At 45.1% G+C, this 15553-nt stretch overlaps 1 protein-coding gene across 1 annotated transcript in view; it reads left to right on the forward strand.

Moving 5' to 3' along the window:
• The window catches only part of RBBP8NL (RBBP8 N-terminal like), a 58961-nt gene that overhangs the window by 8453 nt on the left and 34955 nt on the right, over positions 1 to 15553 (forward strand). The window contains exon 2 of the mRNA XM_063459591.1: positions 13098 to 13230. Coding sequence (XP_063315661.1) covers positions 13164 to 13230 — 67 coding nt within the window. The 5' untranslated portion in view covers positions 13098 to 13163. The remainder of the gene's footprint in view (positions 1 to 13097; positions 13231 to 15553) is intronic.

Consider the following 15553-nt stretch of genomic DNA (forward strand, 5'->3'; position numbering starts at 1 on the left):
AGGAACATGCACGTTTTTATAGTATATGTTTAAACAAAAACAGGTTTAACATTAGTAAGTCAGGCGTTACTGAGTGGTTAATGTTACATGCTTACAATATAAGAGTGTAATAAAGGTCGTGTATCTTGAGATGGTGCCAGGCAGGCAGGCTTATTAACATGAGAGTGGCATGTGGAAGGCCGTCAGGTGACATGACCCTTGTATGTAGCGCAGCATTATGTGATTGGAAGAGCATTGTTATAAGGGTGCCAAGTCTAAAAGGAAAGGAGAAACATGCAGGCAGTGTGGATGTCTGAAGTGTATATAGGGTGAGATATCCCTGAAAAACTGCCAGGCAGGCAGGCTTGGTCCCGTTAAGTGACAGGCCTTTTGAGAGCATGTGTGTCATATGTGGTGTGATATTACCCCAGTCAATAGTATTGTGAGATTGCCAATTAAGTAATCATTTTTTCAAACCATGAGTTCTTCTTTAAAGTTCTTCATTGTGGTGATTCACTATATATGGGGCTGCATTGTGGCCTGGACAGTGTCCCTTGTGGCAGAGGTTATGAGCCTCTGTGAGTCCTGGCATGCGTGTGCTCTGTCAGCCTATGCCCAGCACAGGGAATAAAGTTAGGGGTGCTTGGCAGCTCTGCTGGTACAAACTTTGGTGCAGTTTCGCTGATTGCGATGGTTGGCTCGACCACCTGTTGCTGTGAGGGCTTATTCGGGAGATGCAGGTGAGTGCAGTCCCCATCGGATATTCCGGGGCTTTCTGTGGCATCAGGCGTGTACGGAGCCGTGTGTAGGGCATGCTTGTGGTTGATCGCGTCGTGAGTCTCGGCTTTGTGCTTTGTCTGTGGGAAGCTGGTGGGCCGCATCCGGTTATCATCGTTGCCCAGCGTGGCCTTGCCTGTTGATGTGCCGGCGGGAAAGGTCTCCTTCTCGGGCGCCATTTTGTGGGTCTCATCAGGCGCGGGCTGTGGCTAGCAGGTGCAGGTTCTCCGGTGGGTGAGTGTACCTGTTCTGTGGGCTGCCGCTCCCTGGCTTCCAGCTTCTCCCAGAAGGCGTCGAATAGGGCGTCAAGTTTGCTGTGGATGCTTTGCCTTTCTGTAGGGCTGTTGCGGTCCCATGTGGCGTTCGCCATTATGTGGGCCCGTGTTGTGATGCGCTGCTTGTGGGGTGCCGCTATTGGTACTCGTTGTTGCCCTGCCGCCTGGGGGGATTGGACCGCATTCACCCCTGCTGGTCCTGAGGGGGGGGGAGCGGGTAGTCAGTTGCTCGGTAACTTCGGCGCAGAGGCGAGGAGAGCGGCCGTCTCCCCCCACCTCCATGCACCGTAGGCCGCAGCCTATTGCCTCTGTTGTTCGATTATGGGCGACCCTCAAGTTTGATATCGGGTGAGTTGCCAGGGGGCCCCCGACATGGGTAGCGTACCCCGGTTTCATTGCAGGCTTGATAACCCCGAGTATCTCCCTTAGGTTCAGCTGGTTTGGCGGGAGCTCCTCCGCCATGCGACTGTTCTTCTTGCAGGTCAGGCCCCGCCCCCCCATACGGCCTTTAAATCCCTGAAGTTCGAGGAATTTCTCACATCCTTCTCTTGCCAACGCCCATGCTTCATTCTGTCTCCCAGATGGGCCCCCCAGCAAAGTGCAGAGGCGTCTGTTGTTATTATCATGAAGGACATCATCCGGAATGAAAGACCTGCGTGCAGGAATTAAGAAGAGGTCCACCACTGCCGACTTCTTAAAGTTAGATTGTTGAACCTCTTAAGCCTCTCTAGGCCGAGTTCCTGTCGATTCCAGACTTGCAGAATGCTTCTCTGTAGAGGTCTCATCCTGGCTTTAGCCCAACCGACAGCCGGGATTGAGGCTGTAAACAGACCCAGTAGGCACATGGCTTCTCTGATCGAAAACACACCTTTTTCTCAGAGATTCTAGATTAAACGCTTGATCTTTAGTTTCTTCTCTTCTGGCAGGAAAACTTCATAGCGATAGAATCCAAACCTAGACCCAAGAACTGGATCCTTCGAACTGGCACCAGTTCCGATTTGTAGACATTTATTAGCCAGCCATGTTTCCCAGCGATTATATAGCTGTCCCCAGGACTAACTGTAGCTGATCCTGGGACTCTGCAAACAACAGCCAGTCGTCCAAACAAGGAATGACAGCGATGCCCATACCTCTTAGAAAAGCTGAGACGACTACTAGAAGCTTTGTGAATACCCTGGGCGCTGATGACAGGCCGAAAGGCAGTGCTCTGAATTGGTAATGTCTGGCTTACCAATTGGCAGCACACAGCAAACCTTAGAAGACTTTTGCTGGATTCTGCTATGGGTACATGAAGATAGGCATCTTTAAATCCAGGGACGCAAACCAACTTACTGGATGAATAAGCAGAGTCGCTGATTTTATTGATTCCCTGAGGAATTTTAATTTGATAATCCGCCTGTTAACGGCTATTAGGTCTATCATGGGTCTGAACGATCCAACTGGTTTTGGCACCAAGAAAAGTCCTGAATAGGTGCCCTGATGTCTTTCCATTAGAGGAACTTCTTCTTTGTAACAGACTTGATACTTCTCGCATCAGAGAGAGTTCCATATCCAGAGAATGAACCTCGGAACATAGAAACATTTTCTTTCCTTCCTCTGTTTTAACAACTCATCCAAAATCGAGCCGAACAGTCTACCTGGTTCAAAGCTAATTCACACAGTGAATTCTAGGTGCCGCATCTGCTTGACCAATTTCTAAGCCAACGCGACCTTCTGGTGACTGTTGAAATACCCATATACTTGGCCGACAATTTCCGGCTTTCTGCAGAAGCATCTATTAAAAATCAGCTGTCATCTTGATATTTTTTAATAGTTTTATCGGGTCTTCCTGTTTCTCCCGTATAGACCTTTTCTAGTTCTTCCAACCAAAGTTTTTGGGACTTGGCAACGGATGCCCCCGCAATCAAAGCTGAACAACTTCTTTAAGGAGGAGTCCATGCGTATTTCCATGACATCCTTCAGCCCGCTTGAGTCTCCAATCGGTAATGTAGTCATCTTACCTTTTTGAGCAATAGGAACGCCCACTACAGGGACTGTATCCAGCTTACAATCTTGTTCCGCTTCTATGGAAAAGAGAGTTTTTTTTAAAAAGGTTTAGAAATAAACGGCTTGTGACTTGGGAATTTTCCATTCTTTTAAATCAACTCCCTAATCTGTGGGTGAAAAGAAAACATTTTGGACTTTTTCCCCGTTTCCTCAATTTCAAAATGCACTGCACTTCTTTGGATTCTTCTGGGAATGCAGATTCCTCATTTGATGAGTCACTACCTGAAATTTCGCCATAATCAGAACCACTAGTTCCCAAACTAGTATCGGAACTTCCCAAAATCTCAGTCTTTTCTTAGCATGTATAACAATCTGTGAAGCCTGGGCAACCGAAGCCTGGACTGACTAATGCTGCCGACTGCATATCCACAACTGTTTGCTGCATACTACCGTATGTTGCAACCAGCTGAGAAAATTGACATTTCTGTTCTTTTAGCTTCCTCTGAAGCTTCTTTTGAACACCATGAGCAAAGTTTCTTTTTACAACCATCTGGCATAGGATGGCCACACACAGAGCACATTAAATGCTTGGCTTAGATGTACATTTCCCCTTCTCAGCAACTTTATCCAAAATTTTCAGGATTACATACTGGGAACAGAAAACAAGAAAGGGAGAATAAACAAAATTTTCTCCTTAAAGATTCAGGCTAGAACCATTTAAATAAAAACTTAATCAGTCTTACCTTAAATGGCCTGAGAGTGTGTTGGAGGACAGGTGCGAAACACACTTTGCAACCATTCTGAGAGCTCCTGGCAAACAGAGGTTGCTGCTGGTAATGCTCCTTTTAAGTCCTGTAACCAAACAAAAACGCCAAGTTCAAATTTGGCGCCTGAATCCAGGTTCGCATTGCGCATGTGCATAGCGCTCTGCGACTCCCTGGTGGAACGCAACGCAACCTGTGCGTGCGTTCCACCGACAGGACCTCCCAGCCGACGCACGCCTGCGTCCTTCGTCAGACCGGCACCTGGCACGGCAAGAGACGGCATAATAAATTCTCAGGGACCACGCCGTCCGGCGTGTTAAACGCTACTTACCCGGACATCAAGGAAGCAGAGCCTCCCGAGCCTCAGCCCTTCTCACCTGCTTCCTGGAGAACCTCCTGTCTAACCTCCCCTGCCGAAGGCAGGCAAAGAACTGGGTATGATCAGGAGGAGCTGCTACTTATTGGAAAGGAGGTAATTAGGGGAGGGTTTAAATGTTTGGAGATTTGCCTGCCTGTTTTTTCCCTCCAGATTGGATATCCCTGTGGTATAAGCACTGCCTCTAATCTGAAAGGAAAAACTTAATTAATGAATATGAAGGTCTTCAGTGCAACAAAACTTCAGCCAGTTAGGTTAAGGAATATGATGTATGGGACTCATTTTTGTTTCTACATTTTAAACTGGGTGAATGTTATAGCTGAAACTGATCCAAGTCCTATATACACACACACAAAAAAAAAAAAATACACTGAAGATCAGACCCACCTAAACAATTTCAATCAAAAGAACCTCATAAATGGTCACCTTATAATTTGCTTTAGCTTACTGTTGGTTGGCCACTACGCTCAAATGTGCAATACCAGAAACAATGAAACAATGAAATGGCTGTATTTGCAATTCCAGGAACTGAACCGCCTCCACTGTGATTAAATAATGAGAGAAAAAATGGAGTGCTGGAAAATTGCAGCAATAAAGTCAAATTGTATAGTTCTGAGGAAATATAAGCTTTGATTTAATATTATTGGATGAGCTATACACATTATTTAATATGTTTGGATAAACTTTTTTTTATTTTTCATTCTAGGTTTTGTACATGGTTAGTGCAAACAGTGGTAAAATGTTTTGTTTCTAGTAGTATATTCTGGAGTGGGAACGTATTCTGGAGTGGGAAAGTACCACATTAATTGGTAACATAAGCATAAAGTTTGATATGGCAACCTTTTGACAGAACAGAGTTGCTCGGTATCGTATTACAGTTCCTGTTTTTGTATAAGTAACAACTTGGGTAAAAACATTGGCATTTACAGGATACATTTAAGTCTACAAACACCTGGGCCTTGTTACCATGTCGCAACCCTGCAAGGTTATGAGCCAGTTCGTGTATCCTTAGAGTGAGTCATTGGACGTTGTGGTGCTGTGTGTTATGTCCTATCTAATTTTGGTGTAATATTGCCAGAAAGTGATCTGTGAAAGGGTAGGCTAGGTACTTGCTAGGTCGGTTGCCTTGCCCTGCAAGGTGTCTAGTTCTGGAGGCAAGGCTCAGGTGTGGTCAATGTAGGTGCTCGTATAATTTGCTTGTAGGGTTTGGATAAACTTTTAAAATGATTTGTTCTCAATATTAAGATACCCAAAATATATCCCGTATGAAAATATATCAAAAACGAACAAACTAAAATATTACAAAATTAAAATATATTTTTCATAATATTAAATCATTTTGGAAAACGTATGCAACAATATTAAATCAAGGCCATAGTTAGGACAATGTAAAAGGGTTAAAAAAAATAGAAGAAAAGGTTGGTGCATAATGGATAGGTTGGTCAAATAACTGATGGGTAAAAATGTACCAAAATGTAGGTAGGTTCCCTGCGTTAACAATCTTTGGGTAGATTACAATCCAACCTTGGTAAAAGATAAAATGTTCCGACTTTCGGGTGGGACAACAAGTTGCGAAGGCGTTTGCAGTCCAAATTTCCAGATGATTTTACAGCCAGTAACACTGCAAATTCAGAAATTATTACCAACTTAAAGCCGGGTCTAACTCGTGACTCTGTCATTAATCCTGCAATGTCTAGCTTGAAAGGCCTATGCTACGAGCTTAGCAACAAAGGAAAACTGTCATTTCTGGTGGCTTTTTAATTCCATCACAGGTTGAAGTGTACAGACAACCAAGCACATTGATGATGCTAATAGGTGACAGAGTGTGTAATTACAAAAAACAAGTCCTTGTTGCAGTCACCGGCCCGCCGAGCCTCACGGTCGTGCCCGACCGGCACGACCGCTCCGACTACACGAGCTTACCTGCTCGTCGGCGAGCCGGGAACCGCGCACGTAGTTCTTCCGGGCATCGCGCCCAGATCCAAGATGGCGCCGACCGCGTGGTCGCGTCTATTGCTAGCCCCGCCCCCGAGAATTATACCAACGTGTGCGTTGACGTCGTGATGTTTTGGGGTCAGAGGTCGCCCTCTGACCAATCATAGCCTAGAGAGGGGTATTTAAACCCCTAGCTTTCCCCATTACTTTGCCATGTCGTGGTTTCAGTTTCCTGGTTTCCTGAAAGTGCTATTCTCGTGTTTCTGATTTCCTGGTATCCTGATCCTTGGCGTTTCCCTGGTTATTCTGATCTCTGGTTTCCCTGACTTGGCTTGTTTAATCGGTATTGAGTATTTTCTGGCTTCCTTGACCTCGGCTTTCCCTTTGACCATTCTCTGTCTCTAGCGTATTAGTCCGGCCATTCTAAGGTCCGGTTTACGCTCTATCCTATTATTTTCCTTTTCTTACTTATGTATATGTTTACATAGTTTCTGCGTGCTGGACCACATTACTAGTCGTGACATTACGACATGGCCATGGATCCTGCAGAACTATGCAAGCATATGATCGCATGTGAGAGTAGGGTGGAGGATATGGACCACAGGTTAGACCAATTTGCCCAGGCATTTCAGACCTTGCTCCAGAGGACTGCCTATTTAGAGGTCCCTCCGGTACCACCTGTGGTTCCGCCACCTGTAGTGGTTCCCGTACCACATAAACCACCGTCCATAACCTTGTCACCGCCCCCTCGCTATGGAGGTGATTCTAAGGAATTCAGAGGTTTTTTAAACCAAATTGAATACCACTTTGAGGCCTCCCCAGGTTCATTCCCAACAGATAGATCAAAAATAGGCTATCTGATGAACCAATTAACTGGAAAAGCTTTGACCTGGGCTAACCCCTTATGGGAAAGTGGTGACGCAGTAGCCCGTGATTACAATACTTTTCTTACGGCCTTTAAAGCTACATTTGATCCTAAAGGCAGGGAGAAGAACGCTGCCAAAGCCCTTATGCGAATCAAGCAAGGCAGTCGTTCTGTAGCCGATTATGCTATAGAGTTCAGGACATTAGCGTCTGAGGTTGATTGGACCAATAGCGGTCTGGTGGCTGCTTTCTCTGAAGGTTTAGCTGAGAATATACAAGATGAGACTGCAGCTAGAGACCTTCCGGTTAATCTTAACGAGTTTATTGCCTACATGATAGACATTGACAACCGGCTCAGAGAGAGAGAGAAAAACAAACAACGTAACAGACGCTCTAATTTGTCCATAGCTCCTCGTTTCTCTAACCCAGTGGTGAGTAGCCAAACGCCTCTTCCAGAACCTGAACCCATGCAATTGGGTAGTGCTAAACTCACTGAGGCAGAGAGACAACACAGACGTAACGAGGGGTTATGTATGTATTGTGGCAAGAAGGGGCATCTAAGGTCATCATGCCCGGTTCGGCCGGAAAACTTGCACACCTAAGGCACGTACGGGGACCGACCTTAGGTGTGATGTATATGTCCCCTAAATTGACTAAGAACCGTTTCCTTATCAAAGTAACCTTATCTTTCGAGAACACTACTGTTCAATGTGAGGCTATGATTGACTCTGGGGCAGCGGAGAATTTCCTAGACAAAGAATTCTCTGCAAAACATCTCCTGCCCTTAAGACATAAAGAGAAACCTATAGCAGTCGAGGCCATTGATGGAAGGCCTCTTACCCAGCCTTTCATCACACACGAAACTCTGCCAATCACTGTTTCAGTGGGTATTCTCCATTCTGAAGAAATGACCTTTCAAATTATATCTTCACCTACAGTTCCGATAATACTCGGTTTCCCTTGGCTCCTTAAACACAATCCACGTTTGGATTGGATTGAAGGAGAGATTGTGAGTTGGGGTGAGAGATGCAAAGGTGTCTGCTTTAAGCAAATCCCACAACCTATTGGCACCATTAATGTTCCTGTTACACCTCCCTTGACCACACAAATTCCACAGCAGTATATGGATTTGAAAGAGGTATTTAACAAGGTCCAGTCAGAAGGGTTACCCCCTCATAGACCTTATGACTGTACTATAAACTTATTACCAGGGACTATGCCTCCCAAGGGAGGAATCTATGCCTTGTCCCCCCAGGAAAATCTTTGTTTAGAGGAATACATTAAGGAGGCTCTCAGAAAGGGTCATATCCGTAGGTCCTCCTCACCAGCCGGGGCTGGATTCTTCTTTGTCTCTAAAAAAGAAGGAGACCTACGCCCTTGTATTGATTATAGGGGTTTGAATAGGATTACCATTAAAAACGCCTACCCTATTCCCCTTATATCAGAGCTATTTGACAGATTGAAGGGAGCTCGAGTCTTTACCAAGCTCGATCTCCGAAGTGCATACAATCTAGTCAGGATTAAGGACGGTCACGAATGGAAGACCGCATTTAACACCAGAATGGGACATTACGAATACCTGGTTATGCCGTTTGGATTATGTAACGCTCCAGCGGTATTCCAGGATTTTATTAACGATGTCCTAAGAGAGTACCTTCACATGTTCGTTCTAGTGTATTTGGACGACATTCTCATCTATTCCCCAGACCTAGAGACACATCACGAACATGTGAGAATTGTACTGAAAACCCTGTTACAAAACGGCCTTTACTGTAAACTGGAGAAATGCCAGTTTGACCAAACGGAGATACAATTCCTTGGATACGTTATATCTCCGTATGGTTTCCAGATGGATCCTCGCAAACTGGAGGCAGTCTTACAGTGGCCATTACCCAAGGGCCTTAAAGCTACTCAACGCTTTATAGGTTTTGCAAATTACTACCGCAAATTCATAAGGGGATTTTCCTCCGTGATTTCCCCTATAACCAATTTAACAAAAAAAGGAACAAATTGTATATCTTGGCCCAAAGAAGCAAGAGAGGCATTTGAACAATTAAAATTTTTATTTTCCTCAGCACCTGTCCTGACCCATCCTGATCCATCCAAACCATTTATCCTAGAGGTGGATGCATCAGAGACAGGAGTTGGAGCCATTCTGTCTCAAAGAGAAAGTCCTGATACGCCTTTACATCCCTGTGGATTTTACTCTCGCAAACTCACACCTGCAGAGAGGAATTACGACATAGGGAATAGGGAACTTTTGGCCATTGTACTTGCCCTTAAGGAATGGAGGCATCTCTTGGAAGGTTCCAAAGAGCCACTTTTGATCTTTACTGATCATAAGAATTTGGCTTATATTGGGGACGCTAAGAGACTGTCCTCTCGTCAGGCTAGGTGGTCATTGTTCCTCTCCCGATTCAATTTCGTAATTACGTACAGGCCTGGTACTAAAAACACCAAGGCAGATGCACTTTCTCGGCAGTTTGAGACAGATGAAGTACCAGAACAGGAGATATATCCTATTGTGCCTCCTGAATGCCTCATTGCCACTACTGTTTCCGAAGTGTCTTCTCCACTCTTCTGTGCCATAATAGCAGATCAAACTCAGGCACCTGTGGGAAAACCTCCGGACAAACTGTATGTGTCACCTCAGTTTCGAAAGAAGGTACTAGATTTGTTCCATGACAACCTCACAGCGGGCCATCCTGGAGTCCATAAAACTCTCTCAGCCGTCTCCAGGAGATTTTGGTGGCCTGCTCTTAGAAACGATATCAAAGATTATGTTGGGGCATGTCAAATATGTGCAGTTTCTAAAGTTCCTCCTAGGTCACCTCCTGGACTGTTACAACCACTGCCCATACCTAGTGCTCCATGGACCCACTTGGCCATGGATTTCATTGTGGATCTACCCAGTTCAAACGGGTTTAATACAGTCCTTATGGTTATTGATAGATTCACGAAGATGGCACATTTCGTCCCACTTAAAAAATTACCATCTGCTCAAGATCTTGTTCAAATATTCTTGAGAGAGATCTTTCGGTTGCACGGTGTACCCAAAAACATAGTATCTGACAGAGGTACCCAGTTTGTTTCTAGGTTTTGGCGTTCCTTTTGCAAACAATTGGGCGTCGAACTCTCCTTTTCGTCAGCATATCACCCTCAAACAAATGGAGCAGCAGAGAGGGCGAATCAGTCTTTAGAAGCCTATTTACGTTGCTTTATAAATGCCAATCAATCTAACTGGTATGAGCTCTTACCCATGGCTGAGTTCGCCAGAAACAACGCCACTCATGAATCTTCTAATCACAGTCCATTCTTTGTTAATCAGGGTTATCACCCCGCTGTTTTACCTTCTGCATTCTCAGACACAGAAATCCCCGCTTTGAACACCCGTTTAGAATCGATTCATGATACCTGGGATTCCGTCCATTCAGCTCTGCAAAAAGCCTCATTCCGAGCAAAGGTCCAAGCTGACAAGAAACGGGGCGCTAATCCTGTCTATCTTCCAGGTGACAGGGTGTGGCTCTCCACAAGACATATCAAGCTTAAGGTCCCATCCATGAAATTTGCCCCTCGGTACATTGGTCCCTTTCGAGTTACCCAACGTATTAATCCAGTGACCTATTCTTTGGCACTACCGGCTCATATGAGAATAGCGAATACTTTCCATGTGTCTCTGCTCAAGCCCCTTACTTGCAATCGCTACACCAGGGTATCCACTCCTCCTCCGCCCTTGGTAGTGGGTGATCAAGAAGAATACGAAGTCCATTCTATCATGGACTCCAAATTATCCAGAGGTGTCTTGTCCTATCTCGTTGACTGGAAGGGTTATGGTCCCGAGGAACGTTGTTGGGTTCCTGCTGACCGGGTCCATGCGCCCCGTCTTATCCGGTCATTTCACAACCGCTTTCCTCTTAAGCCGGGTCCTTCCCGCCCGGTGCGCGGTCTTCGAGTGGGGGGTACTGTTGCGGTCACCGGCCCGCCGAGCCTCACGGTCGTGCCCGACCGGCACGACCGCTCCGACTACACGAGCTTACCTGCTCGTCGGCGAGCCGGGAACCGCGCACGTAGTTCTTCCGGGCATCGCGCCCAGATCCAAGATGGCGCCGACCGCGTGGTCGCGTCTATTGCTAGCCCCGCCCCCGAGAATTATACCAACGTGTGCGTGACGTCACGACGTCAACGCACACGCACGTTTTGGGGTCAGAGGTCGCCCTCTGACCAATCATAGCCTAGAGAGGGGTATTTAAACCCCTAGCTTTCCCCATTACTTTGCCATGTCGTGGTTTCAGTTTCCTGGTTTCCTGAAAGTGCTATTCTCGTGTTTCTGATTTCCTGGTATCCTGATCCTTGGCGTTTCCCTGGTTATTCTGATCTCTGGTTTCCCTGACTTGGCTTGTTTAATCGGTATTGAGTATTTTCTGGCTTCCTTGACCTCGGCTTTCCCTTTGACCATTCTCTGTCTCTAGCGTATTAGTCCGGCCATTCTAAGGTCCGGTTTACGCTCTATCCTATTATTTTCCTTTTCTTACTTATGTATATGTTTACATAGTTTCTGCGTGCTGGACCACATTACTAGTCGTGACAGTCCTACGCTCAAACTCCCACTACTCTTGGTCGGCCGCAGCGACCATAGAACACATCATCCCCAATACATACAAAAGTATGTAAAAACCAAAGAAAAAAAGTTACCTGTGCTCGTTCCTAAATCCCTATCTATATTTAAACAAATGGAGGTTATTTAGTTACTCCGATGGCCATTAGAGGAAACCTCTCAGATGGGTCTTACACTAACCATTCATCTTGCATCCTTGACCTTCTGGCAAAGATATATCTAATGAGACAGAGAGGGGAGTTTTTTTTATATACACCGCTACATGCTTAGTAACCCTTAATAGGGAACACATGGGATGGGCGGCAGCATTGTAACATAGTGTGTAATTAACCCACTATGTTCCGTATAGACATTGCTGGGTGTTTCTTTAAAGGTACCCCTTAACGGGCACTGAGGTATTGTGAAAACGTGTAATTGTTAATTTTACTATGTTATACTGAGGTTAAAATGCTTACTTGTCCTTTGTATGGTATAAATGTTAACGTAATCAAATCAGGGAAAGTGTTGTGTTAATTCGTGTTGCATGTTGTAGTGGTTATGGTGCGCAGCGTGGATTGTTCCCGTAACATAACTTATATAGCTCATTTGCACCAAGCCAACTCTTACAGTGTTGTCGGCAGGTTTTGATATGGTGAGATTTTGATAGCTGTGTCGTTGTTAACAAATCGATAAATAAGAATGGGAAGATTGTAATAATCCGGCTGATCAACCTTTAGCATGTTGTGATATTGGAATAGACAAGAACTAGTCCAGTTTCAGCCACCGTTAAATATTATCATCAGGAATAGGAAAACATGAACTATACAATATCTACTAGATATAACACCGGGCCAATCCTGTCACCACCCAACAAAATATTTTATAATATAAAAAGTTAATAACAAGATGCACTACAGATATTTATATGAGCACAGCTTGATTCATACAACGGAATCCCTCTACTTCCTCTGTATTACTTTTTTTCCCCTGAAAGCAGATTGCCACATAGCTCCACACACAGTAAATTATATAGGTCCATTCACTAAAGTGAGAATTTAAAGCAAATTTCAAGTGTGATGGAAAACTGTAAGCACCCAGACCACTTCAGCTCATTGAAGTGGTCTGGGTGCACCGTCCCAGGTCCCTTAACCCTGCAAAGATAATTATTGCAGTTTTTATGAAACTGCAATAACTAATTACCTTTCAGGGTTAACTCCACCTCTAGTGGCTGTGTAGTTTGTGTCCCTGGCACTATAGTTTCCCTTCAAGGTCAAAATAGCCAAATTGAAAAACTTCTCTAAATCACCTATAATTCCAGTCTGGATACTATGGTCTTAAAGAGAAAATACAGTGCCACTAGACAGCCACTAGCGGAGTTAACTCTGTTTATTTTTATTTTTTTTATTAAAAAGCTGCAATAATTATCTGCTCATGAGCTGAAATGGTCTGAGTGCCTATAGTGTCCCTTAAAAAGTAAAATCTAGTTAAATTCTCACTTTAGCAAATAGCCCTGATTGTGTTATTCAATTTTGTTTTATGTCTTTCAGGGAAAAGGCTAAATGACTGTAGCCTTATAGCGGACGCAGAAATATATACATTATCCCAGAAGGAAAATGGCAGCTGACAGTTTCACAGAGGCCCTGCATCGACTGAGGGAGATCCATGACAAGGATGTACTAGGTATGAAATGATATCTACTTGGAGCTACATGTTTGTCAATTGTTTTGTATGGGAACACATTTTTCCTCATAGAACACTCATTGCTGTTTTACTGGCACTATGGAATCTTATTGTGCCCCTCGCGCCCCCCTCCTGCAGCGTTGAAGGGTTAAAACCTCTTCAGTCACCTGAATCCAGCGCCAGGCTCCTCCCTCGCCGACATCAGCCGGCTGGGGAGACCTAATGCACATGTGCGGCAATGGCCGAGCTCGCATTAGGATTTCCCCATAGGAAAGCATTATTCATTGCTTTCCTGTGGGAAAATATCTGACACTGGAAGCCCTCATGCAGAGCATGAAGACATCCAGCGTCAGATTATGGACCAAAGGTCCAATTCGATTTCGGAAGTCCCTTTAGTGGCTGACTGGTAGACAGCCACTAGAGGTGCAGTTAACCCTCAGAGGTAGTTTCTCAGGGTTAAGGGACATGGGACATTGCACCCAGACAACTTCAATGAGCTGAAGTTGTCTGGGTGCCTACAGTGTCCCTTTAAACCTTGCCAGGAACAGAAATCACTAACCTGTTCTGATGTGGTATGTACCCCACCCAACTGTGACCAGTCAGTGGGTATGATCTCTTAGTAGTTCTGTATTACATATGGCTTACTGTTTACTACCATCTAGTCCACAATAAGACAACCAAAATCCCCCAGCGGGAGGTAAAAGAAGCCATTCAGAGAAAACACTGATTTCTGGTGCTCGGAATTTACTGACAAAAACTAATCAGTTAAGAGCACTACAGAAGAACGGTTTAAATAATTAAAAACACAAGGTGTCAAATCAGCCCCCATGAAGGACAGGTGGACAGGATTTACTAATTATTCACACATACAGTGTGGAAACTGCAGTAAAAGCCAATCGCAAGAAACCCAAACGGTCAACAGAGATCCAAAACCATAAATGTAAGTCTGCACTTCTAGTAACCTCCTCCCCCAAGCCTAGACATTGAGTCCTCACTCATCGGTCAGGTTACTGGCTCGGGAAGAGACCAGCAGTGCATCAATTCACTCAGATTCCATCTGATGCAGCGGATCATGCAAGAATCCCATGGCAGCACTAACTCTAAATGCTAAATGTTTTGCAAATATTCGTCATGCAGATGGCTTCAGTGTTTGGTCTGTAGAGAGCTGCAGGGCTCCGTATTGTCTGTGAAATACTGCAGTTTCTGGGCTTACTCTGCTAAAAATCACATGGTTTGGTACTCATTCCATGGCAAGTTGCAGAGTTCAGCTTATGAAGAACTTTAGGGTACAGTCTATAGAAAGTTGTAGGGTTCAGTTTATGAAGAGCTGCAGGATTTAGTCTAAAGAGAGCTGCTGGGTTTAGTCTATAAATAGCTATAGGGTACACTCTATGGATAGCTGTAGGGTTCAGTCTATAGAGAGCTGCAGGGTTCAGTATATAGAGAGCTCTAAGGTTCAGTTTATGAAGAGCTGCCGGGTTTAGTCTATTGATAACTGTAGGGTTCAGTGTAAAGAGAGCTGCAGGGTTTAGTCTATTAATAACTGTAGGGTTCCGTCTAAAGTTTAGTTTATAGATAGTTGTAGGGTACACTCTATGAATAGCTGTAGGGTTCAGTCTACAGAGAGGTGCAGGGTTGTCTCTGGTTAGCTCAGAATCCAGCATATGGAGAGCTGCAAGGTTCAGTATATAGAGATTATACTATTGGATTATCAGTATATGGAGAGACTTGGCTGCCATCAGGGCATGACAACCATGATGGTTGTCACGGGGTTGGCGCACATTGGGGGCCAAGGTCTCCGGCCCCACATTTCAAATGTGCCCATATATATAGCGATTAGCAATATATATATGTGCCCTGCTCAGCGGGCATATATGCCGAGGGGAGGCATCCGGTGGTCCATACTGTGCACTATGACTATCTTTAATAGCATGACCGGGCCCCTTGGGCGTGCAGGTCCTGTAGGCGGACTCGGTGGTGGACCCAGACCTTGAGCTGTGTCAAGGGTCCCACAATTTCTGATGGCAGCTCTGTGGAAAGAAGCAGGGTTCGATCTATGGAGAGCTGCAGGGTTCAAACTATGGAGAGCTGCAGGGTTCAGTGAATGGAGAGCTGCAGGGTTCAGTGTATGGAGAGCTGCAGGGTTCAGTGTATGGAGAGCTGCAGGGTTCAGTGTATGGAGAGCTGCAGGGTTCAAACTATGGAGAGCTGCAGGGTTCAGTGTATGGAGAGCTTCAGAGTTCAGTGTATGGAGAGCTTCAGAGTTCAGTGTATGGAGAGCTGCAAGGTTCAATATTAAGTCTATGGAGAGCTGCTGGGTTTG

Source organism: Pelobates fuscus, chromosome 6 (genome assembly GCF_036172605.1).
Source record: "Pelobates fuscus isolate aPelFus1 chromosome 6, aPelFus1.pri, whole genome shotgun sequence".
NCBI lineage: Eukaryota > Metazoa > Chordata > Amphibia > Anura > Pelobatidae > Pelobates > Pelobates fuscus.